Source organism: Podarcis erhardii (genome assembly GCF_964252035.2).
Source record: "Podarcis erhardii genome assembly, chromosome: 15".
NCBI classification, from domain to species: Eukaryota; Metazoa; Chordata; class Lepidosauria; order Squamata; family Lacertidae; genus Podarcis; species Podarcis erhardii.
In genome coordinates, this window is record NC_138505.1 from 25,050,368 (window position 1) to 25,074,729 (window position 24,362).

The 24,362-nt window shown below is 47.8% G+C and overlaps 1 protein-coding gene across 1 annotated transcript; it reads right to left on the reverse strand.

Annotated features, from left to right (window-relative positions):
- Positions 1 to 245: 245 nt before the first annotated feature.
- PLA2G3 (phospholipase A2 group III) lies at positions 246 to 16,396 on the reverse strand. The gene is made up of 7 exons (XM_081841919.1): positions 15,727 to 16,396; positions 11,940 to 12,072; positions 8,424 to 8,558; positions 6,348 to 6,874; positions 5,440 to 5,569; positions 1,979 to 2,113; positions 246 to 1,128 (listed from the first exon to the last, which is right to left on the reverse strand). Exons 1-7 carry the CDS (start codon positions 16,283 to 16,285, stop codon positions 969 to 971), a joined length of 1,779 nt encoding a protein of 592 aa, XP_081698045.1. The 5' UTR covers positions 16,286 to 16,396; the 3' UTR covers positions 246 to 968.
- Between the last annotated feature and the right edge of the window lie 7,966 nt (positions 16,397 to 24,362).

The following is a 24,362-nucleotide window of genomic DNA, read 5'->3' on the forward strand; positions in this document are numbered from 1 at the left end:
ATGACCTTCGCTGGGACGAGTTCAGAGTTGATGCAATCTGTCCTACCTCACTTTTCCCTTCCGCCTCCTTTCCAATAATAATAATAATAAAAATCATCTACAAACCAACTTACGGATGACTGCATTTGTGTCTCTCTCTCCCTGGCAGTGGCAAAGAACCCCGCCAACGTGGGATAGGATTTGTGTTCACACCTCTCCCCCTCAGCATTCGGGCATCTTTCCCCTTGCTAAACAGAACCCAGGCATACAGAAAAAGCACTTTTATTCATTAGTACACTATTTACAGTAGCGGCAGCAAGAACCAACCCCCCTCCCAATAAATTATAAGCAAGGGTGCAGACTTTGGGGTGCGTCCAGCTGCAAGTCGACAACATCCTACAAAACACACAGCAAGAGCTTTCTTAATAAATACACCATTAAGGGAAAGGGAGCAGGAAGAGCATTAAAGAGCAGGAGGGGCTCATTTCTCCTTGGCGGGGGGGAACCAGAGGTCCTTTCCCCTCCCACTTCCATTCCATGCCACGTAATCCAATGTGTCCCCCCCCCCCGTGGGTCCTCAAAGGGGTTGGAAGCGATTTGTTTGCTGAAGATGAGCAGAGTCTGTTCTCAGGTCAAGACAAACCCACCCTCCGCAAAGAGAGCCCTTTTACGCCGCCACCCCCCCCCACAAGGCCATTTCTTGGCCTCTTCTGCACAAAGTTGTGCTGATGGTGAGCACTGGCAAGCACTGATTTCTCAGCCTCTGGAGGGAAGCCCTTTCCCCTGCTGCGCTCAGCACGGCCGGGGGGCATCATATCCTCAGTGACATCAGCGGAAGTAGAGGCAGCCCCACGGTCAAGGCAGGGCAGTCCACTTCATGGGGGCCAAGCTCGGCTGCAACCCACTCTGGGGTCTTTCCCCCCACCCCATCAGTGTCCAAAGGAAAAAGACTGCCTGCGGCTCAATGGGGCCGGGTCTGCTGGGCGCCTTCACAGCAGCTGCATGCATTTATCGAACAGTCGGAGAGGCTGGCTGGGGGGCGCCCACTCCTGGCGCTTCACCTTCAGGCGGGAGCCCCTGTGCGTCCGTGCCAGCCGATTGGTGAGGTGCCGTGCAGGGGCCAGGACGGCTCTATCCACATCAATGCAACTGCAAGAGGGCAAAGAAATAGGAACAGGTTAGCCCTCCCTGCCTCCGGGGAAACGGGGCGGGGAATTCTATTGTGGGGTTTTTTTGCCAAGGGTTTTGGATAAAAACAAGCTTAAGAACGGGTCTGCTGCTAGGAATGGGAATGGGAAGGACCCTGGTTTGAATCTCACCTCTGCCACACAGACTTTTGCTAGGCCGTTTCAGCAAAGTCATAATTTCCTCAATTACTGTATTTTTCGCTCTATAAGACGCACTTTCCCCCTCCTAAAAAGTAAGGGGAAATGTGTGTGCGCCTTATGGAGCGAATGCAGGCTCTATGGCTTAAGTGAAAGCAACGCGAAGCCTCCATAGCGCAGCGGGAGCTCCTGTTGTGCTCCGGAGGCTTCGCGTTGCTGTCGCTGAAGCCAAGACAGCCAGCAGGATCGCAGCGCTGCGATCCCGCTGGCTGTCTTGGCTTCTGGGATTCAGAATATAATTTTTCTTGTTTTCCTCTTCCAAAAACTAGGTGCGTCTTATAGAGCGAAAAATACTGTACATCAACGACTACCTTGGTTCTCAAATGCCTTGGTACTCAAACAACTTGGAACCCAAACCTGCAGCCAGTCGGAAGCCATGCCTTGGTTTCTGAACGTTTTGGAAGTTGAATTGACTTCCGGAACGGATTCTGTTTGACTTCCAAGGTACGACTGTACAACCATAAGGGCCGGTCAGGGACACCCTTCCCATCTAGCTGCTGTAGCCTCTTAGGGAAGCAACAAGCCTCGTGTTGGCCCTGCCTCCAGCCTCCCTCCCTCCCAGAAGCCCAAGCCCACCTTTTACCCAACCGCCGCCCAACGAACAGGCCACTCACTTGGATTGCTTGCCCTCTCCTTCCATGCAACCTGGAGGCCTCTGCAGGACGAAACATGAGGAGGAGACGTAGCCAGAGAGAACCTCCTCTTCCACCTCGTTGGGACCCTTTGTCCTCCGGAGGAACCGGGCCAGCCTGCAAGGAGAAAGAGGCTTAGAAACCAGAGACCTCCAGCCCACACTACCCCTCCCGTCAGGAAGCCGAGGGAAAGGATTTAGCCCCGTGGCAGTCTGCCTTCCTTGCATGCAGGTTGTCCTGGGTTCAAGGGCCAGCGTCTTCAGGTATGTCTGCCTGAAACCCTGGAGAGCTGCTGCTGCTGGTGGTCAGTGTAGGCCAGCCCTTCTCAACCTGTGGGTCCCCAGATGTTGTTGAACTACAACTCCCATCACCCTTAGCTAGCAAGGCCAGAGCTCAGGGATGATGGGAGTTGTAGTCCAACAACATCTGGAGACCCACAGGTTGAGAACCGCTGGTGTAGACTATACTGAACTAGCTGGACCAATGGTCTGGCTTGGAATAGGGCAGCTTCCTATTTAATCTAGCTCTTCCTTTCCAGAAGCATCTACTTTATTTTCAGGGGCAGAAGATCTGTGGCAGAAGATCTGTGTCAGGGACTGGGCAGAAGGGGAAAGGAGACTTCCTGCCCAGCATGACCCTTCCAGAGGTGCTACTGGAAGGAATTTGTTTTGTTCCTTCCAGAGAAGATGAAGACAGTTCAGAATTACAACAGGGCTTTGAGGGAGATCACAGCTCAGAGGAAGACGAAGGGGAAAGCTGGGGAATAATGGGAGAGGAGGAGGGAGAAGAAGCACCAGAAGGGAGACAGCTGACGGACACAGTGTCTTTAGAAAGCATTCAAAAGCCCCCTCTCCCAGAACCCGGCAAGCTTTGAAAGTAGGAGAGCAGAGGGCTGAGAGGCAGAGGGCCCTCAGTGCCACCCGTAGAAGAGATGACGAATGAGGAGAAAAAGGGGGTGGAGAGTCACTCAGGCTAACACCATTACAGTGGTACCTCAGGTTAAGAACTTAATTCGTTCCGGAGGTCCGTTCTTAACCTGAAACTGTTCTTAACCTGAGGTACCACTTTAGCTAATGGGGCCTCCTGCTGCTGCCACGCTGCCGGATCATGATTTCTGTTCTCAAACTGAAGCAAAGTTCTTAACCTGAGGTACTATTTCCGGGTTAGTGGAGTCTAACCTGAATAGTCTGTAACCCGAGGTACCACTGTATTGCAAGAGGCTGCATTCCCAAGCCTCTGTCTGTTAATATTGAATTAAAAAGCACTGGACCACTGGACCACTGGTTTGAAATTCACGGCATGCAATGCCTTAAGAGAGAATATTATGAAAATGATTTATAGGTGGTACATAACTCTAGTCAAGCTTTCAAAAATCTATCATTTGTCTGACAACAAATGTTGGAAGTGTAAAGAGACTGAAGGTACATTATTTCACCTTTGGTGGACGTGCCCAAAGATTAAGGCCTTCTGGGAAATGATATATAATGAATTGAAAAAAGTACTTAAGTACACGTTCTTGAAGAAACCAGAGGCCTTTCTCCTGGCATGATCGACCAATTGGTGCCAAAGAAGGATAGAACCTTTTTATGTATGCAACAACAGCAGCAAGAATATTGATTGCAAAATATTGGAAGACACAAGATCTACCCACTCTGGAAGAATGACAGATGAAGATGATTGACTATATGGGACTGGCAGAATTCGAGACCAGGGGAAAGAGTCGGCGGAAGAGGACTGGAGGAAATTCAAAGATTATTTGCAGAAATATTGTAAAATTAATGAATGTTAGAAAGTTGTTGGACAGAAATTAAGTGGTTACCAGCTGTAATGTAAAAATGGAGTAACAAGTTAAAATAAGTTATAATAAGTTACAATAAGGATTTGCTGAATTAAGAATTTTAACTGGAATACAAAAGGGGGAGGTGAGAGGAGGTCCGGGAGATAAGGTAATGGAAATAAGTAACGGGAACTATATTTGTTTTGTTTTGTTTTAATTGTGTATTTTTGTACTTTTGTTATTCTTTGAGTAGTATTTGTTTTTTGTTGTCTTTTTTTTGTACTAAATTGGAAACTCTAATAAATATCTTTATAAAAAAATAAAAAAATAAAAAGCAGATGGTAAGGATTTTTCCTTGTCTTATCCAGGGCCGGGATTAGGTTTGATGAGGCCCTAAACTACTGAAGGTAATGGGGCCCTTTATATGTCCATCTGTCCTTTGTCAACAACAAATTGTCTCTATTTTTTGTGTTAAATATATGCTATATGGTAATTTATGGACCTAATAGGTATCTGAAGCCATTTGCACATAACAAAATTTTATCAAAGTAACTGTTGAACTGAAATACAATTAAGAAGTATATTAATAGTGAAATAATTATTATATATAGAAAAGAGCAAACCAGTGATATTTTTAGGGAGCAGGCTAGCAGGCGGGGCCCATTACTTACATCACAGGAGCCTACACAACACAGAACACTGTTGCTGTTGTAGGTTTTATTTGATTTGTTTTTTTATCTTCTATTTTGGAAATGTACATCCAGGGTTTTTTCCCTTTAATTTTTTTGGGGGCCCCCAAGAGAGTGGGGCCCTAAGCTATAGCTTGTTTAGCGTATACGTAAATCCGGCACTGGTCTTATTCGTTCCTGGCAACCTGCCATGGGGTTTGGTTCCTCTGCCACCTGATAGTCTCCCTCGCTGGACGTTCTCCAAGGAAGGCTGGACCACCATCAGTTGAAAACGCCCCAAGAATCGGGTTGAAATGGGTGTGTGTATATAATATAATTTGTTTTTTGTTTTTTTAATGAGAGTTGGGAAATTCGTGGAATGGAATCTTTTTTCGACCTTAGGGAAACGTTTTAAGAATAAGTATAGATATTTAGGCTTGGATGAGAGTCAAGATTGGATAAAGTAAAAGCGGTTTTTAAAAAAATATTGTAAAATTAAGGATTTTGTTAGAAAGATGTTTGAAAATGAAAATTATGTGGTTTTGGCAGAAATGACATAAAGGATTAAGTAAAAATGAATTGATGAAAGAGAGAATGTAAAATTACACTATTTTAAAACAAATTATTAAGATAAAAACAAGGTTGGAAGGATTTGCTGAATTAACAATTTGAATTAGAATACAAAAACGGGAGGTGTGAGGAGGTCAAGGAAATAAGTTAAAGAAAGAAAAATATGTAAAGGTTTGATTTGTTCTTTTTTATCTTTTTTAAATGATTTTTTTTTGTCTTCTTTATTTTTCTTTTTTCTCCTTTTTTCTTTTTGTAACCTTTAAAATTTTGAATAAATATTTTTTTTTTAAAAAAAAAGAACCCGCCTCCTCCAAGTCTACAGGCTATGGGGCTTCCTTCCCAGCAGTTTCCTCCCCATCGGTTCAGCTGCTCAGCCCCAGGGATGGTGCAATTTGGATGGGGCGGGGGATGAAAACACCTGCACTTACCTGCGGGTGCAGTTGCAGTGGAAGAGGGTGCGGGAGTCCACATTGTGCAGCTGGTATTTGACCTCGTTGGGCCCGATCCTGTACGGGCACTGGTCCAGGCGTCGGTAGCAGCTGCAGCTCCGTGACCGGCCTGGTGAGGAAAGCGGGAAGCAGTTAAAACCAGGAGGAGCCCACAATCCCAGAGGTAGTAGTCAAGCCACTACAGACCCTCCAAGTGCCCTCTATTTTCCAGGGACAGTCCCGGATTTACAGAAACCGTCCCGGTTTCTGATTTGATCCCGGAATGTCTCGCATTTCCTTAGGATGTCCCTATTTTATTTTATTTTTTAAATTAGATTTTTATTAAATTTTCTTTTACAAATTAGTCAACACCATGTTCTCAAATTTCCAATTTTTGGACTTCCACCAGCTCCTCCATCCCTATTTCATCGGAGAAATACTGGAGGGTATGGAGTTACGCAAGCCAAGGTGTGAAGTAACTAGACAACCTTTAGAAGACATCTGAATCTCTTGCAGCATTGAGGTTAAATTCAACAGTGTAAATAAGTTTTGATAGATGTAATAATGGAATATGGAATGGTTTGGTTTATATAAAATATGCAAGGATTTATGTTATGCAAAATGAACCATGGAAACAGAAGCAAGGAAGTTATTGATATTTTAAAGTTGTTTAAATGGATGCTCCAAAATGTAAAAGAGAAAATGTAATAAAAATTTTTTTTGGGGGGGAGGGGAATAGAAGACCATTCATATTCTAACACAGTCGGGTGAGGGGGGGGGGGGACTCTCTCACAATCTGCTCTCTTGCTCCCCACCCCATTCCCAAATACTTCTACATTAGGGGACCTCCTAAAAACCACCCCCCACCAGAAAGCACAGACACAGCCCCCCCCCAGCCATTTACTCACCTAGTTTACCCAGTTTACGAGTGCGGTTGTGTTTGCTGGCGTTAGACGACGACACTGCTTCCTGCCCTGCCTCGTTGGGTAGCCTTGCGCCGATTGCACCAGTTTGCTGCACATCTGAACGTGCCGTCGTGTGAACGCCTCCTGACCTGAACAAGTCTGGTTTTGACTTAGTCCTGAGGGTGGGTGGCAAAGGCACTCTCTCCTTGTTCACGGAGACCGCTCCCGGGCTGGTGCGTACTGGGAAGTGTGCGATCCTATCTGGCTTGGAGCTCAGGATTGGCTGAGTCACAGAACCAGAGGCGCCTGGGTGTTCCGGGTGCAGATGCAGGCTTTCCGAGGCCTCCTGTTCTGGATGTTTCCGGTGTTTCCGGTTCTTCTTCCAGCCATGCTTCCTGCCCCTGCCCCAATGCCTTCTGGATGCGGGTGGAGGCGTGGCAGGGCTGGAGCTCTCGACGTATGGCAAGGCGGCATGGTAGTGGCTCTGCTCCACCAAGCGAGCCAATGGCTTCAGGCCATACTCCTTGCACCTGGAAAGGCAATGTGGAGGAGGAGGAGGAATTAAGACAAGGAGTGATGTCTTGACATTTAATCCCACTTCTGACACCAATGATGCCTGTGAATCCAAGCCAGCAACTGGCCTTTTAAATAATACACTGCTTCAGGCATTTTTGAAAATATATTCGTTATTGAAAGCTAAAAAGAAGATAAATTCCCTACCAGAGAAGAATGGCAGATCAGGTTGATGGATTATGCCAAAATGGCTAAAATGACCGGAAGAATCAGAAATCAGGAAGACCAAATTGTATTATTAAGGAATGGGGGAAATTTTTAACTTATCTTGAAGACCATTGTAAAGAGTTAAAATTGTTAGTAGGACTGGAATATCACTTGTAGTTTAATGGTGAATTTTGGACACAATGGAGAGGGAAAAGATTTGGATTTTCATAAAAGATGCAGAAGGAAATAATTAACAACAGGACCCACAAAGGTGAGGAGGGAAGTTCAAGAGATTCCTTGGAATCTTTTTTTTATGTTGGATATGTGACTGTGAAATTTTGATCTGAAAAACCAGATACAGTGGCACCTTGGTTCTCAAACGCCTTGGTTCTCAAATGCTGAAAACCCAGAAGAAAGTGTTTTTCGGAAGCCGAACGTCTGGTGTGGCTGGTTAGCTATTGTTTCTGGGGCACCTGCACCAATCAGAAGCTGCACCTTGGTTTTTGAACATTTCGGAAATCAAACTGACTTCCGGAATGGATTAAGTTTGGCGCTTTTGTTTTTGCTATTTATTTGGTGTTTTTGTTTTTGAGGGTTTTTTGGTTAATTTGTTTTTGTGACTATGTGGAACCCAGTTCAGCTACGGATTGATTGTGTGACTGCGGAAATGGATAAAAGCCCCCCATCCAAACAATGACTATCATCAGTGCAGGTAAGGGGGAAAAAAATATAGTACAGTGGTACCTCGGGTTAAGTACTTAATTCGTTCCGGAAGTCCGTACTTAACCTGAAACTGTTCTTAACCTGAAGCACCACTTTAGCTAATGGGGCCTCCTGCTGCTGCCGCGCCGCCAGAGCACAATTTCTGTTCTCATCCTGAAGCAAAGTTCTTAACCTGAAGCACTATTTCTGGGTTAGCGGAGTCTGTAACCTGAAGCGTATGTAACCTGAAGCATATGTAACCCGAGGTACCACTGTATAGTACATTGATTATTGCTTTCATTTTATGTATCAGTGGTTTCGTTAGACAGTAAAATTCATGTTAAATTGCTGTTTTAGGGGTTGTTTTTAAAAAGTCTGGAACGGATTAATTCATTTTGCATTACTTTCTATGGGAAAGCGTGCCTTGGTTTTGGAACGCTTTGGTTCTGGAATGGACTTCCGGAACAGATTGAGTTTGAGAACCAAGGTACCACTGTAAATAGATAGATAGATAAAAAGTAAAAAGGATATAAATACAAAGTTATAGATATATATAATTACCCTGTTCAGTGCACAGGGTAAAATAAGATGAGCGCCACCTAGAGGGAAAGCAAGCCCCCTACAGCCAGGGAAGACCAGAGACACCCCAACACTCACCCTCCCCACCAATGCCATTCCAGGCATTGCTCAGAGTTCTCCAGGACAAAGCAGGGAACCTCCAGCAGGTTGAAGAAGCTGATGCCCACGAGGTTGGAGATGGTGTCGTTTTGATCCAACAGGCACTGCTTGAACCTGTCAATGGAAGCGGAGCGACCATCAGTGCTGGTTAATACAGGGCAACTGGCATGGGAGAGAGACAGGGATGTGGGTCCCTCCTTAGCCCTCCCCAAGTCCCTTCTGGGCAGGCTAGCCTGTCACACAGGACAACTTCAAAGCTTCCACTGTGTTATTATTACTGATATTTTATTGATCACATTCCACATATGGCTTTTTTTATTTATTTACAGAATATGTGTTTAAAAACAATATGAAGTGGTAACCCTTGGAGGCTTATGCCCATTGGGCAGAAGGCAGGGAGTCCAGCAGTAGGGGGCGCCAGAGCCAAAGGAAGGCAGAGCAAATTCATACTAGTTTTGCCCCGTCCTCCTCCATACAGAGTCTGCGCGGTGCTGAAGAGATGCAGGAGGAAGCCGATAGGCAAAGCTGCCCCCTGGACTGGTTCGAGGTCAGAAGGGGGCTTGCCGAGGGCACAGTTTGATGGGGCAGCACCCCCTTCAGCCTAATGGACCAGCTATTCACCCAGCTGGGAAACTCTGCTGGAGCAGAATATGTATCGAACCATTCACAATCATTCTGTGCGCTTCCTCCTCATTCAGAGGCAGTAAGGCTTCTGAATGCTAGAAACCGCAGGAGGGGAGGGAGGTCATGTGCAGAAGTCTTGCTTGAGGGTTTCCCAACATGCATCTGGCTGGCCACTGCGAGAAAGGGATGATGAATATACCATATTTTTTGTGTATACAACACCCCCATGTATAAGACACCCCCTATTTTCGGGGAACTAAAAAATTAAGAAAATGCGCTATCCGTGTATAAGACAACCCCTTATTTTAAACTTCAAAAATTTAGGAAAAAATATAGTCTTATATACGGGAAAGTACGGTGTGTGTGTGTGTGTGTGTGTGTGTGTGTGTGTGTATATTCTATTTTACAATTTAAAATACTCATTTAAACATCCTTAAAATATCAATGACTTTCCTTCTTCTCTTTCCATGGTTCATTTTGCATAACATAAACCCCTGCAAACTTTACAAAAACTAACATTTAGTATTCCATTATTGCATCCATCAAAACGTATTCACACTATTGAATTTATCTTAATGCTGCTAGCATTTTCAGGTGTACACAGTTTCCTCCCATATATTCAATAAACGTTTTCCAATCTTCTCTAAACATATTTTCTTCTTGTTCTCTCATTCTATATATTATGTCTGCAAGCTGCACATATTCTGTCAACTTAAATTGCCATTTTTCTTTGGTTGGGACCTCACTCGTTTTCCATTTGGGGGCTAACAAAAAACGGGTCGCAGTACAGTGGTACCTCGGGTTAAGTACTTAATTCGTTCCGGAGGTCTGTTCTTAACTTGAAATTGTTCTTAACCTGAAGCACCACTTTAGCTAATGGGGCCTCCCGCTGCCGCCGTAGCACAATTTCTGTTCTCATCCTGAAGCATAGTTCTTAACCCGAGGTATTATTTCTGGGTTAGCGGAGTCTGTAACCTGAAGCGTATGTAACCCGAGGTACCACTGTAGTAGCATACATAACCTTTTTTGACACCTGGGAATTTCAGTCTGAATTATCCCCAACAAAAAGGACTCTGGGTTTTTTTGTTTGGAAAAGTACTTCTAAAGTTTTTTTTCCAATTCATTATGGATTATTTCCCAATACTCTTGTCCTTTTACAGGTCCACCACATATGAAAAAACGTACCCTCATCCTCTTTACATCTCCAGCACTTACCTGATTCAGTCTTAGCAAGCCTACTCAGAGTTAAATACCACCTGTAAATCATTTTCAAGTACCGTATTTTTCGCACCATAGGGCGCACCGGACCATAGGGTGCACCCAGTTTTTAGGGGGGGGGGAATCAAGAAAAAAAATATTCCCGCCCCCAGCCCCAAAGAGCAGCGTACAGGCTGCACACAACCTTTCCCTGCCAGAGGGGTTGCGCGCAGCTATGGAAGAAGGCAAGGCAGCGAGCAGGATGGATCCTGCTCACTATTTTGGCTTCCCCTTTAGCTCCGTGCAGCCTCTCCTTGCCGGGAGACGCTGTGCAGGGCTAAAGAAGCCATAGCCCCGTGCAGCCTCTCCCTGCCGGAGGGGTTGCGCGCGGCTATGGCACAAGCCTGCATTCGCTCCATAGGACGCACACACATTTCCCCTCAATTTTGGAGGGGAAAAACTGCGTCCAATAGAGCAAAAAATACGGTAGTTCTCCTTTCAAAGAATAACCTGCTGTAAACTTCAAATCGCTTTTCCAAAGTTTCCCCCAGAGCCTAAAACCTATATTGTGCCTTATATCTATTGCCCAGTGTGTCATGGAGGCTTAGACCAGTTCGTCTTTCATTTCCCTGCTCCAACCCAACTTTAAAAGGCCTCAAGCAGAGAGGTCTTGTCTGGGCTGATAAATCAAGTTCCATTTCAGTCTGTGCTGGAGACTGAACTGAAGGCCTTTGGAGCATGCTGCAAAATAGCTAAAGAAAGAAAAACCTCATGCAGGGTTGAAGATTTGGGGCTTCTGGAATTCGAAGCGAGAGCAGGGCCGGATTTAGGTTTGACGAGACCCTAAGCTACTGAAGGTAATCGGGCCCTTTATATGTCCAGCAGTCCTTTGTCAACAACAAATTGTCACTGTATTTGTGTTGAATATACGCTATATGGTAATTTATGGACCTAATAGGTATCTGAAGCCATTTGCACATGTTGCCATGTAACCAGTCCATGCAGAATGTAAAGGTAAAGGTAAAGGGACCCCTGACCGTTAGGTCCAGTTGTGGCCGACTCTGGGGTTGCGGCGCTCATCTCGCTTTATTGGCTGAGGGAGCCAGCGTACAGCTTCCAGCTCATGTGGCCAGCATGACTAAGCCCCTTATGATGAACCAGAGCAGCGCACGGAAACACCGTTTACCTTCCCGCCAGAGCAGTACCTATTTATCTACTTGCACTTTGATGTGCTTTCAAACTGCTAGGTTGGCAGGAGCAAGGACCAAGCAACAGGAGCTCACCCCGTCGCGGGGATTCGAACTGCCGACCTTCTGATTGGCAAGTCCTAGGCTCTGTGGTTCAACCCACAGCGCCATCCGCGACCCATGCAGAATGCAGGCACCCTATATATAGAAATGAGCAAACCAGTGATATTTTAGGGAGCAGGCTAGCAGGCGGGGCCCATTACTTACATCATAGGAGCCTACGCAACACATATGCTGTATGTAGGTTTTATTTTATTTGTTGTTTATCTTATATTTTGGAAATGTACATCCAGTTTTTTCCCCTTTAAATTTTTTGGGGGCCCCCACCCCAAGAGAGTGGGGTCTTAAACTACAGCTTGTTCAGCTTATACGTAAATCCGGCACTGAGCGAGAGCCATGCTCTAGACCAGCGCCACCCAATACTCACCTCTCATCACACTCGCAGTGAGATATTGTGTGCAGGCGGAAGTTGCGCATCCCGAATTTGTAGCCCAGCGCAGTGATTTGAGCTTCACACATGTCATGCTCCCGACAACACACGTCTGGGCCGTGGAAGACGCCTGCAAGAGAAAATGCTGAGATCAGGCTAAGGAAGGGTGTGAGAGCTCCAGAGCTTGTGGCCGAGTAAGGGCTGGGTGTAGTGACCACAGGAGCAAGGAGACGCCCGGGGGAAGAAGATGCTCGCAACACTGATTCCTGACCGTGCCACCCCCAGCCATATGATAGCGGGGCTGCCGTTGGCTGCGGCTCATGGGAGTTGTAGTCCACCCAAAGGCACCCAATTGTCAAAGGCTGCTCTAGCAATCAGGGGTGCATCCACAGCACAAATGTAAAGGGCTTGTCTACTCAGAGTAGGTGCCACAGTGCTTGAAGCAACAGTGACTTCTGCAGCAGCTACATGGCTAGGGCTGGGCAAAATATCATCCAACACCAGTTTGAAGTCCATCTTGTGATACTGGTTTCATATTTTTTGAACTGGCAATATATCACGAATCGTGGTATGCGTTTGTGCTATGCAAAAATCACAATGTGCGGAAAAACCGCAAAGCCAGGCAATCACGATGTTTAGTTGGTGATTTTGTAAACCATATATTGCCCCATGATGGTAGAGTAGAAGAGGAAAATAAGGAGTTAATCTGGACAGGAAACAACCCTTGTTTGTTGGCACGAATGAGCAAGGAGTCCATTGTACTTGGGCACATCAAAGATTTTTACACCTTAACTGGCAACTATTGGAAACTGACAAAGCTACCACGGAAGCCCTCTACACTACCCCTGGAGGGTTTTCTCCCAGCTGATTGAACCTTCTTTCCCATCTGGTTCTGTCTGTGCTGCCCACTTGCAAAATGACATCATACCGGTTTGCTTAATAAGATGCTGCAATACTATACAGAGAACTGTGTTCCTAAACTGATTGTCCCCGCTCCCAAATGCTGGAGGTCATCTTTAATCTTACTGGAGCACCAAGAATCTCAAATACAAGCACGTTTCTAGTCTTCATGGCTGCAAAAATCATTCTGGAGATAGAAGGGTGAAAAGGACAGCAGACAAATTCATTGGACACTAAGCCTGGAATCACAGTATTCCAGCTCACAAATACTGTACTGCATTTGGGGTGCATTATTGATGCATTTAGGCATGTGGGTGGAGCTGTGGGTTAAACCACAGAGCCTACGACTTGCCGATCAGAAGGTCGGCGGTTCGAATCCCCGCGACGGGGTGAGCTCCCGTTGCTCTGTCCCTGCTCCTGCCAACCTAGCAGTTCGAAAGCACGTCAAAGTGCAAGTAGATAAATAGGTACCACTCCGGTGGGAAGGTAAACGGCGTTTCCATGCGCTGCTCTGGTTCGCCAGAAGCGGCTTAGTCATGCTGGCCACATGACCTGGATTCTGTACGCCGGCTCCCTCAGCCAATAAAGCGAGATGAGCGCCACAACCCCAGAGTCAGTCACGGCTGGACCTAATGGTCAGGGGTTCCTTTACCTTTACTTTATTGCTGCATTTGGGGCTGAACGGAATACAGTGCCGTGCCATTAACAGGATTTTTTAATTTGGTGGGAGGGAGCATTCTTCGTTTGATGAACCCAAGGACATTTGAACTGTCCTCCCTCCTGGTACCCGCTGCCCAGCCCACCACCAACAAGACTTGTAATGCTCCCCCCCCCCCCCCGGCAAATCATGGCTCTAGAGTAGCAGCAATTAAAAAAATGGAGAAACTGCGATACCACCACTGCCCCCTTGTGGTCTCGGGTGTGCGCACTGCAGCACATGAGAAGCAACAGTTCTGCTCTTTCGACAGTGGAAAGAGGTTTTGCCAAAGGATCCTTATGAAATGTATTTGATTTACTGTATACCCAGCCCTTCTTCCCAAACAAGTCCCAGACGGCAAACATCAAAAGTGATGGAGCAATAAAGGCATTGTCAACTAAACCGGGCGTTAGGCAACATAGCTGTTATCTGTTCCAAACTAACATAAACTTTTGGTACCCAAAAATCTGACAGCCATGATGGTGCAATGAAATCAACGTCCTGGATGAACTCAGATGTGCATCAGAGGAGGGGGCTCAAGAGAAGATCTGTAACACATGGGCAATTCATTGGCGTACAATGAATATTGATTTAAGTAAGTTCATATTGAGCCCAAACTAATGTATACATCACTTGGGGTGGGGGAGTAGTCAGGGCACTGTTCTGCTGTGATGGCATACAAATCAAATTTATTAACTGTAAAAGAGGGTATCTGCTCTTGTTCCAAGCAGCTGACTAGAATACAGAGGTGTATCTGCCAGTTTTTCTTAAGTCATGCATTGCACTTCAACCAAATCACCAGTAGCAGTTTCCACACTTGAAGTGGATAGGTGATAAGTTTGTTTTTACCCTTCTTGGAAACCTCTGAGTGCATACGCCACTTTCATAAGGGGGTGAGATCTGGTCCTTGCCCAGAAATTCACTGTAGTGTAATAAACATGATTTTAGGAAGTCGAGTCGGAAAAAAAAAAGAGAAGATCTGTGGTGGCTCAGTGGCAGAGTCCCTGCTTTGCATGCTGAAGGCCACAGGTTCAATCCCCAGTATCTTCAGATAGGAGTGGGAGAAAACAGACCTGGAAGAGCTACTGCTAGTCTAGTCTAGTCTAGTACAGTATAATCTTACTCCAGATAAGGCAGCTTCCTAGATTCCATTTTTGGCTTCTCCCCACACTGGATGAATAGCAGGTGCATTAGGGCAAATGGGGCACTGCCCCATCAGTCTGGCCCGTCACCCCCCACCTGCCTGCCTTTGGACTTTCAGCTGTTCCAGGGGGTGGCCCTGCCTGCCACCTTCCTCCTCTCAATGTTGCCCTCCTAGAGCTCAGCAAGGAGGAGGAGGGCAGGAAGAAAGCTAGAATTAAGTTGGCCCTGCAGGTCATTAACTCTGGCTCCCCCTACTATTGGCCTCCTGCGCCACCACAAACAGGGTGGAGGCCAATAGTAGGGGGAGTCAGAGTTAATGACCTGCAGGGGCCTGTCCTAAAACTAATTTTGCAGCCCAGCCTTTCCGAAGCCATCTAAACTTATGCAACACCAGCCACATCTAGTGGCAGTGAGTTCCGCAAGTCAGTCGTGCGTTGTATGAAAGTTGCCTAGTGCCTGAATAATTGCTCATATGCCCCCAATCCCACATGAGCTGCACAGAATAGTTTCATATTATAGAATAGACTTTTAAAAGAAGAAGAGGAAGAAGATATGAGCACAATAACTGATCAGCCTCCAGAATCAGCCTTCCAGCTTCAAAGCTACAGTTGTTTTGTCTAGAGACAGCGCCTGTTCCTTCTTCCAAAGAAATCTCCCGGTTGGCGGCACTGACTCAGCAGGATTGGAACAACGCTCTGCACATGCTCAGAAATTCTTTCTTAGTACTCCACGTTCCAGGACCATTTTGAAATCAGCTGCTCTTGCGGTCAAAGGAGTCAATTCCTAGGAGTTGGAGGAGCTTCGACCCCCACAATAAAATATTTAAGGGGGCCGGACCCCGATAAAGTTGATGGGCATTCCCATTCAAATTGTGCGTGCGCGCACTGAGTCATGTGATCGATTATGCGGGGTGGGGCTTACCCCACAATATTTTTTTTCAATTAGGCACCCCTGCACCCATCCGACGCCAGCCAAAACTGAATCCATCCCATTTCCATCACACGAACAACACCGCCGCCCCGCCCCGCTTCCAACTATCCTTACCCAGTTCGGTGAAGTTGCCTGCAGAGTCGCCAGCTCCGCACCAAAGCGTCCCGGGCATCGTCCAACCCCTCCGGACCCGCTTGTGCCCCCGATCTTCCAAGACCCCCCGACGGCCAGCTCCGGCCTCCCCCGGAGGTGCCCTGCAGGCGTCTTTCTGCGCGTCCAAGGCGGTGAGCCGTCGCTGCAGCTCCGGCCCCCAGTAGGAGCGAATCAAAGCGCTGCCGTGGGGGGTCCCTAGGATGCCGCTCCTTCGACGGCTCCCGGGCCCCGTTGGTGGAGGAGGCGCGCACAGCTCTGCGTAGCGGCTGGTAAGGGATGGCTCCGCCCTCCAAGCGCAGCCCTGAAGGCGCCCCCGGGAGTCCCACGCGCTTTGGACCAGCGCCGGCGGGAGCCCGTCGGGGCGCCGCCACAAGAAGCTCAGGAACCGGGAGCGGCCGTCGCCGTCGGGGGCGACCGTGTGGCAGAAGGTGTTGGCTTTGTTCCAGGAGCCCAGGGCGCCCGGAGGCAGCGTGAGGGCGAGGGCCAGCAGGGAGGCCAAGAGGGGCCGCAGGGACGTCATGGGAGCCTACAAACACCTTCCTTCCCCGACCGCTGGCTGGTTAGTTAAGTTCGTATTGCCGGCGCACGCTCTCCTTGCCTCCTTCGGAAGCCGGCCGCTGAATGAATGAAGTGCTCCCTCCCACCGCCGCGGGTTTTCACAAGAAGAGAACTCGGCCGCTCATTGGACGGCTCTGGGCAACCCCCCCTCCTCGCGCAGCCGCGCCCCTCCGCTGTGACTCATTCAAACTCGCGGATTAGGTTCGAATAGAGCGCTCTGACGCAGGGGGAGGGATGGGCGTGGGAAAACCACCTGCGGAGGGCACGCCCACTTAGAGTAGGCGCTCCCCCCCCAAGACAGCCCGCTGGATCAGTTGTTGTTGTTTAGTCGTTTAGTCGTGTCCGACTCTTAGTGACCCCATGGACCAGAGCACGCCAGGCACTCCTGTCTTCATCCAGCCCAGCCTTTCGCATGATGAATTCTGCATATAAGTTAAATAAGCAGGGAGACAATATACAGCCTTGCCATACTCCTTTCCCAATTCTGAACCAATCAGTTTGTTCCATATCCAGCTCTAACTGTAGCTTCTTGTCCCACATAGAGATTTCTCAGGAGACAGATGAGGTGATCAGGCACTCCCATTTCTTTAAGAACTTGCCATAGTTCGCTGTGGTCGACACAGTCAAAGGCTTTTGCATAGTCAATGAAGCAGAAGTAGATGTCTTTCTGGAGCTCTCTAGCTTTCTCCATAATCCAGCGCATGTTTGCAATTTGGTCTCTGGTTTCCCTGCCTCTTCTAAATTCAGCTTGCACTTGTGTGGCCCAAATAGCAGGGGGTGAAACTAGGTTTTATTTCACCTGGATCAAAGACTCACTTTGGCACATCCCCACACTCATTTGCGCATGCACACAGAGAGAGAGGGGGGGGGGAGGGAGAGGCTGGGAGTCTCAATGGTGCCCCTTGAGATAAAACCATTGCTGGATCAGACCCTCTGGACCGCTCTAGCCCACAGTCAGATACTGTGGAGATGCTTCCTGGTAGGCCTTGGGGACCACAACCCTCTGTCTCCTGCCTCTTGTACTCAGAGGTAGACTGCTCTTTAGCAGAGAGGCTCCATTCCGCCTCCTTTTATTGGATATTGGAACTGTCTTGCTGGGTCACACTGGTTGTAAGTAAGGAGGCAGCAGCGGCAACTGAGGTTGGTGGTAGTGTCCCACTTTTCCCAGTAAATTTTCTTCCATTTGGGCTCAATATATGATTGCCGCGATTCAGCAATGCAGATCTTATGAGCCATGATGGTTTTGGGCAGAACCTCCATGTTCAGGAGACATCTACCTCTGAGTACCAAGTGCTTGGGCAACTGTGCATGTCCCATTAGCAAGCGTCCCAGAAGCATCTGAGGGACTGGAAGCAGTTTGCGCTATAAACCACTCTGGGGTTTTAGCAGATGAAGTGTGTGTGTGTGTGTGTGTGTGTGTGTGTGTGTTGGGGGTGGGTTATAAGTAAAGAGGCAGTGTGGTGCACTGGTTAAAGTGGTCAGACTAGGACCTGGGTTCAAATCTCCACCCAGCCATGTGAAGCTCACTGGGTAACAATGGAGCAGCCTCTCAGCCCAGCCTGCCTCACAGGGTTGTTGTGGGGTTTAAATGACAAGAGGGGAGAACTGTGTGGGAAAAAGTGGAATACAAATGCAATCAGTCAATAGTAGCTAAACAGCTAGTGTGAATTATCACAAAGGTATTCCCTTTAAACAAATATAATAAAATAAACATCCTGGTTTCCATCAATGGGCTCCTTAATTCAATCAATGGGCAGGGTATAAATAATAAAATTATTGTTATAACTCACCCTGCAACATTTTTCTGATGGAAAAAGGGATGTTCTAAATAATAATAATAATATTTATATTCTGCCCATCAGACTAGGTTGCCCCAGCCACTCTAGGTTGCTTCCAACATATAAAAAACAACAACACAACAAAACATTAAACATTTAAAACCTTCCCTATACAGGGCTGCCTTCCGATGTCTTCTAAAAGTTGTATCTCCTTGGCTCAGGGGCCACATAACTCCATACTCTCCAATGAAAATAGGGACGTCCTACCACACCCTCCAACATTTCTCTGATGAAATTAGGGACAGCCTAAGGAAAAGTGGGATCCAATTAAAAACAGGGATGGCTTCTGCAAATCCAGGACTGTCCCAGGAAAATAGGGACACTTGGAGGGTCTGTTATTATTATTATTTGCTAGCCCGAAACCTCATCCAGGGCCTATTTGTCACAGCAAACTTCTCTCACAAAAAATCAGCAGCAATAAAACTTCCCCTTCCATCAGTGCTAACGAGGAGAGATGGTGGATTACTTCTTCAAAAAATAGCATTAAAAATTGCTTCGAAGTTTGCTAAGAAGTCAAGAGGCATCATCTGAAGTCTCCAGGGAAGCGAAACGATCTCTCTTTCCCAAGGCAGCTGCTCCCTCCATCTGCCACCCAGCCCAGAGCTCCAGATTTGGTTCCCTTCCACCTTTCCTCTGGCACAGAACAGGCCACCTGTGACTCATCCTCATCATCCGATGGTGATGCTTGGGAAAGAACACGCCCTCCTCACCGCATGGAGGCAGGCAGAGCAGCAGGTCCAAAACAAAGGGGGAAATCCTGGGAAATCCTGTGTGGCAGAGGAACATAGAAAGTTGCCTTATGCTGACTGCTATACCAGCTAGCTCAGTGCTACCTGCACTGACTGGCAGCAGATCCCCAGGATTTCAAGCATGGTTCTCTCTTGGTCCTCCCGGGAGATGCTGGGCATTGTGCGAGACATTCTGCTGAACCACTAAGCCACAGCCCTTTCCCAAAACCTTCTCATGCTCCAGGGGAGAGCATCAGCATAACAAGCAGAAGAACCACAGAAGCCTTTCCAAACAAAACCATGGACATATGTTCTGGGAGGAACAGGGATATGTGCCTATCTGATGGGAAAGGATCACTGCTACTCAGCTAAGCCAAGATTGAGGCAGAGAGAGAGAGGTCATAGCAGGACACTTTTCATGCAGAAGGTCTTACGTTTGATGCCCGTCATTCTCATGTTCCAGCAGTGCTGGTAATATGTCAGGCACGTGGGCATAGCCAGGGGGGCAGGGGGTGGGGGCAGCTGCCCTCCTCATAAATCAAGTAAATAAATGGCAATACTTAAGTAAAAGTAGAAATAACCAGAAATCGAAATGCTCGCTGGGCTCACGTGGGTGATGTTGTGGAGCATTCTAAGTGACACAGTTGGCAACCTGGCTGAGCGATAGCAAAAAGTAGTTAAAAGAGCTGAACATAAGCAGATCTGGAGGTTGTTGTTTTTTACCTACAACTCCTCCTCTCTCTTGCTCAGCCATGCACCACTCGTGCCGTAGAACGGTCATTCAGTACCTTGTGGAGAATAAAGATCTAGCTAAGGTCCGCGATGGCAGGGGAGCATCTCAAGAGGCTACTCTTACTGAGTGCGTACAGAAAAACTGCATTGAGGGGGAAAGAAGGAGGGAGTTGAGAAGGAACTGCTGGAAAGGTTTTCAGCAAATCCAAGAAAACTTGCTTTAGTTTAGATTTTTTTTAAAAAAATCACGATGAAAGAATGTGTGTACTTTGTAATTTTGCAAAATATACTCATTAAATGCATGAAAGGTACTCCCTGATTTTTTTAATTATTATTATTCTTCCCAATTTTCATAAGACTGAAGATTTGGACAGATCCCCCCCCCCCGAACACTTGGGGTTAAAAGAAAGTAATTTAAAACATTTCATTCCAAATCTGCTGGACATAGCCAGGCAGAGGGAATGATGACAGACAGGTGTCCGGTGCCCCACCCCCAACATAAATTCCAGCTACACCCATGGTCAGGCACAAGGAGATGCCAGGGACTGAACCCGGGACCTTCTGCATGCAAAGCAGATGCTCTAACCACTGACCCACATCCCTCCCCCCAAAGATAAAGGTAAAGGGACCCCTAACCGTTAGGTCCAGTCGCAGACGACTCTGGGGTTGCGGTGTTCATCTCGTTTTATTGGCTGAGGGAGCCGGCGTACAGCTTCCGGGTCATGTGGCTAGCATGACTAAGCCGCTTCTGGCGAACCAGAGCAGCGCACGGAAACGCCGTTTACCTTCTGCCGGAGTGGTACCTATTTATCTACTTGCACTTTGATGTGCTTTCAAACTGCTAGGTTGGCAGGAGCTGGGACCGAGCAATGGGAGCTCACCCCGTCGCGGGGATTCGAACTGCCAATCTTCTGATCAGCAAGTCCTAGGCTCTGTGGTTTAGACCAGTGTTTCCCAACCTTGGGCTTCCAGCTGCTTTTGGACTACAATTTCCATCATCCTTGACCACTGGTCTTGCTAGCTAAGGATGATGTGAGTTGTAGTCCAAAAACAGCTGGAGGCCCAAGGTTGGGAAACGCTGGTTTAGACTACAGTGCCACCCGCGTCCCAACCCTCCCCCTAATTAGGGGTAAATTGAGGTGGACACAGCAGGGCAAATGTGATGCAGACCAATCTCTGGGCACCAGCCTCATGGGAAAAGGGTTTATTTATTTACTTGCATCTTCCTTTGTTTTTATGGCACCCAAGTCGATTCCTTCCATCTCAGGGAAAGTTGCTCTGTGTTCAATCTTTGGTTGACGTGGAGCTTTGGGAGATAAGCCGCTGATAATCATATCAGCCTCCGAGTGACTTCTGTTGGCTGGCTGGAGCTGATAGCCTCAGGTGAGTTTCGGATTTTAACCCGCGTGGAGATTATAGCGCTCTCTCTGTACCTTTCAGTCGGTACCTGGAGGAGAAGATGGACTGGCTACGACCTGACATCTCCTAGGCCGGGGTCAGCAAACTTTTCCAGCCGTGGGCTAGTCCGCCATCCCTCAGACCATGTGGGGGGCCGGACTATATTTTTTTTTTTGGGGGGAGAACAAATTCCTATGCCCCACAAATAACCCAGAGATGCCTTTTAAATAAAAGGACACATTCTACTCATGTAAAAACACACTGATTCCGGGACCATCCACAGGCCGGATTGAGAAGGCGATTGGGCCAGATCCGGCCCCCGGGCCTTAGGTTGCCTACCCCGTCCTAGGCCTTCCTATTCAATATGTGCAGCATTCTCCCTCCCCAAAGCCAACCTGCAATGGCCACAGATTGCTCCTGCTCTTGCCACACTTGCATACGAGGAAGGAAATCCACTGCATTCCCCCTGCCACCATCATTTCCTCCAGCTGGGCTCCCATGCCAGAAAATGCACTGCACCTGTTGCATTTCTGCCTGCCGGGTTTGTACATGTGGTCTGGCCCCTTGAAACCTCCTGAGCGTTGAAAGGTGGCAAGCCTGGGAAGGGAAAGCTTTAACCCTCCAGTGACAAAGAGGGGTTGGCAAGAGGTGTGTTTGGCTGGTGGTGGAACAAAGCTAGAGGTTAAGATTCACATCTAATGCTCTGCTCCCTATTGCCTCTGGCCCCTCCCACCAAAGGCACATGGCTTCTGGTAGGTTGCCAAGGGGGGAAAGTTGCCGGGGGGGGGGGGGGAGTAAAGTTGTTGTGGGAGACCTTCCAAGTGTCTCTATTTTTCCAGGGACAGTGCCAGATATACAGAAGCTGTCCCGGTTTCTGATTTCCTGCTTTTCCTTAGGATGTCCCTATTTTCATTGGAAAAATGTTGGAGGGTGTGATAAAGGTAAAGGTAAAGGGACCCCTGACCATTAGGTCCAGTCGTGGCCGACTCTGGGGTTGCGACGCTCATCTTGCTTTATTGGCCAAGGGAGCCAGCGTACAGCTTCCGGGTCATGTGGCCAGCATGACTAAGCCGCTTCTGGCGAACCAGAGCAGCGCACAGAAACACCATTTACCTTCCCGCCAGTGCAGTACCTATTTATCTACTTGCACTTTGACGTGCTTTCGAACTGCTAGATTGGCAGGAGCAAGGACCAAGCAGCGGGTGCTCACCCTGACGCGGGGATTCGAACCTCCAACCTTCTGATCGGCAAGTCCTAGGCCACCCACATCTCTTGGAGGGTTTGATAGGGCGTCCTTATTTTCATTAGAGAAAATGTTGGAGAGTATGGAATAGGACGTCCCCAGGCACTAAAACTGACCTGAAATCAGTTCCATCAACTCTCAGATGGGCGCCATTCCCATTATAAGGGAAAAAGGAAGGTGTTCATGATCATGTTCTCTTTTTCTAGAGAAATAGCGTGGAACTTCCCTGTTTTCCTTGGAGAAATGTTGGAGGGAACGTCTCTCTTTTCATCAGAGAAATGTTGGAGGGTATGGGATAATGTCTTCACACAATGCATAGTTAGGCTGTGGAACTCACTCCCCCATGAGGCAGAGGAGGCCAGCTTGGATGGCTCTAAAAGAGGATTGGACAAATTCACGGAGGAGGAGGCAGCTACAGTATTGAGGGCTACCGGCTGTAACGGCTCTGCTCTGCTTTCATATCTGGGGCAATGATGCTTCTGAATACAGTGGTATCTCGGGTTAAGAACTTGATTCATTTTGGAGGTCCGTTCTTAACCTGAAACTGTTCTTAACCTGAAGCACTACTTTAGCTAATGGGGCCTCCCGCTGCTGCTGCGCCGCCGTTGTGCAATTTCTGTTCTCAACCTGAAGCAAAGTTCTTAATCCGAGGTACTATTTCTGGGTTAGCGGAGTCTGTAACCTGAAGTGTCTGTAACCTGAAGCGTCTTTATATCAGACAGTGGAAACCAGAAGAGGGGAGAGTGCTCTTGTGCTCAGGTTCTGGTCGAGGGTTTTCCCCGGGCATCTGGTTGGCCCCTGCCAACCAGAACAGGATGCTGGACTAGATGGGCCACTGGTCTGATCCTGCAGGCTCTCTCGATATGAATCTGCCTGGTTCTCCAGCAAAGGGGGCCCAGATCTGAGCATGGAGATGCCACACTGTCTTAGTGTGGGAAAAGGCAAGCCGTGGATTCATTATTATTATTATTAATTTTATTGAGTACAAATGAGAAAAAAAATACAAATATACAGAAAAAGAAAATACAAAAGAAAGAGAAAATACATGTAACCAAGGAAAAAATTAGAAAACATTTTGTCTCTTTTCATATTTGCAGTTATTTATACCTCTATAAAATACTGTTCGCAATAAAGAGGAGAAAGAAAGGTAAGATATAAGAAAGAACAAAGAGAAAATAAAGAAGTAGAAGAAAAAGCGGATTCATTAATTCTGGAGCAGATTCATTTGGAGAGTTGGCTTCCCCACCCCCCTCTCATCCTACAGAGAGGCTGCCCAACTTCCTTGGCAGCTAAGGAGAAGCTTTGGCAAATCCATCGCTAGGCACTAGGAGGCAACCACATGAAGCGTGGGTGGGGATGCTTTTATAACGAAATCGCGGGCAGACTCTGTTTTAATCGCCCTTCAGGCTGAGGCGGGGCAGCACCTCTGTCTTTCACCCCAGAGTGGCGCCACACGGCCCCGTCCTATGGGGCTGCAGGTCTACAAAGAGGGGGGTGGCAGGCAGCCCCATTCCCTCCTCCCAGCTCCCCCCCCCCGCAAGGAGCCAAGGACCATGCAAAGCATCGCCTGGACCAGGCTGCCTCTTCAGCTGAAGTGCCCACCTGACTGCCCACACCTCTTCCTGGCATGATTGTGATGGCACTTGAGGAGCCCAGCTGGGAAAGAAATGCAACTTCCCTCCAGAGTTATTTCTTATGCCCCCCCTGCTGCAGTGTGGGGCCTCAGCACCTCCCTGACCGTCCTGACCCTTGACGCCAGCCCTGAATGTTGTGCTTGGTGGAGATACAGGCCTGCAGCCCTCTTGCACAGTGGATTTTGTTGCTGGTGGATTTTGCTCATTGTTATGCCTTAAACAGCTCAGGATGGCAAGACCTCAAGGGCCGCCTCTCCCCATAGGAACTGACCCGGACCCTGAGATCATCTTCTGAGGCCCTTCTTTGTGAGCCTCTTCCGCGAGATGTCCAGAGGGTGGCAACACGAGAATGGGCCTTTTCTGCAGTGGCTCCCCATTCCAGGAATTCTCTCCCCAGGGAGGCCTGCTGGGCATCTTCTCTACAAATCTTTAGGCACCAGGAGAAAGCATTCCTTTTCTCCCGAGC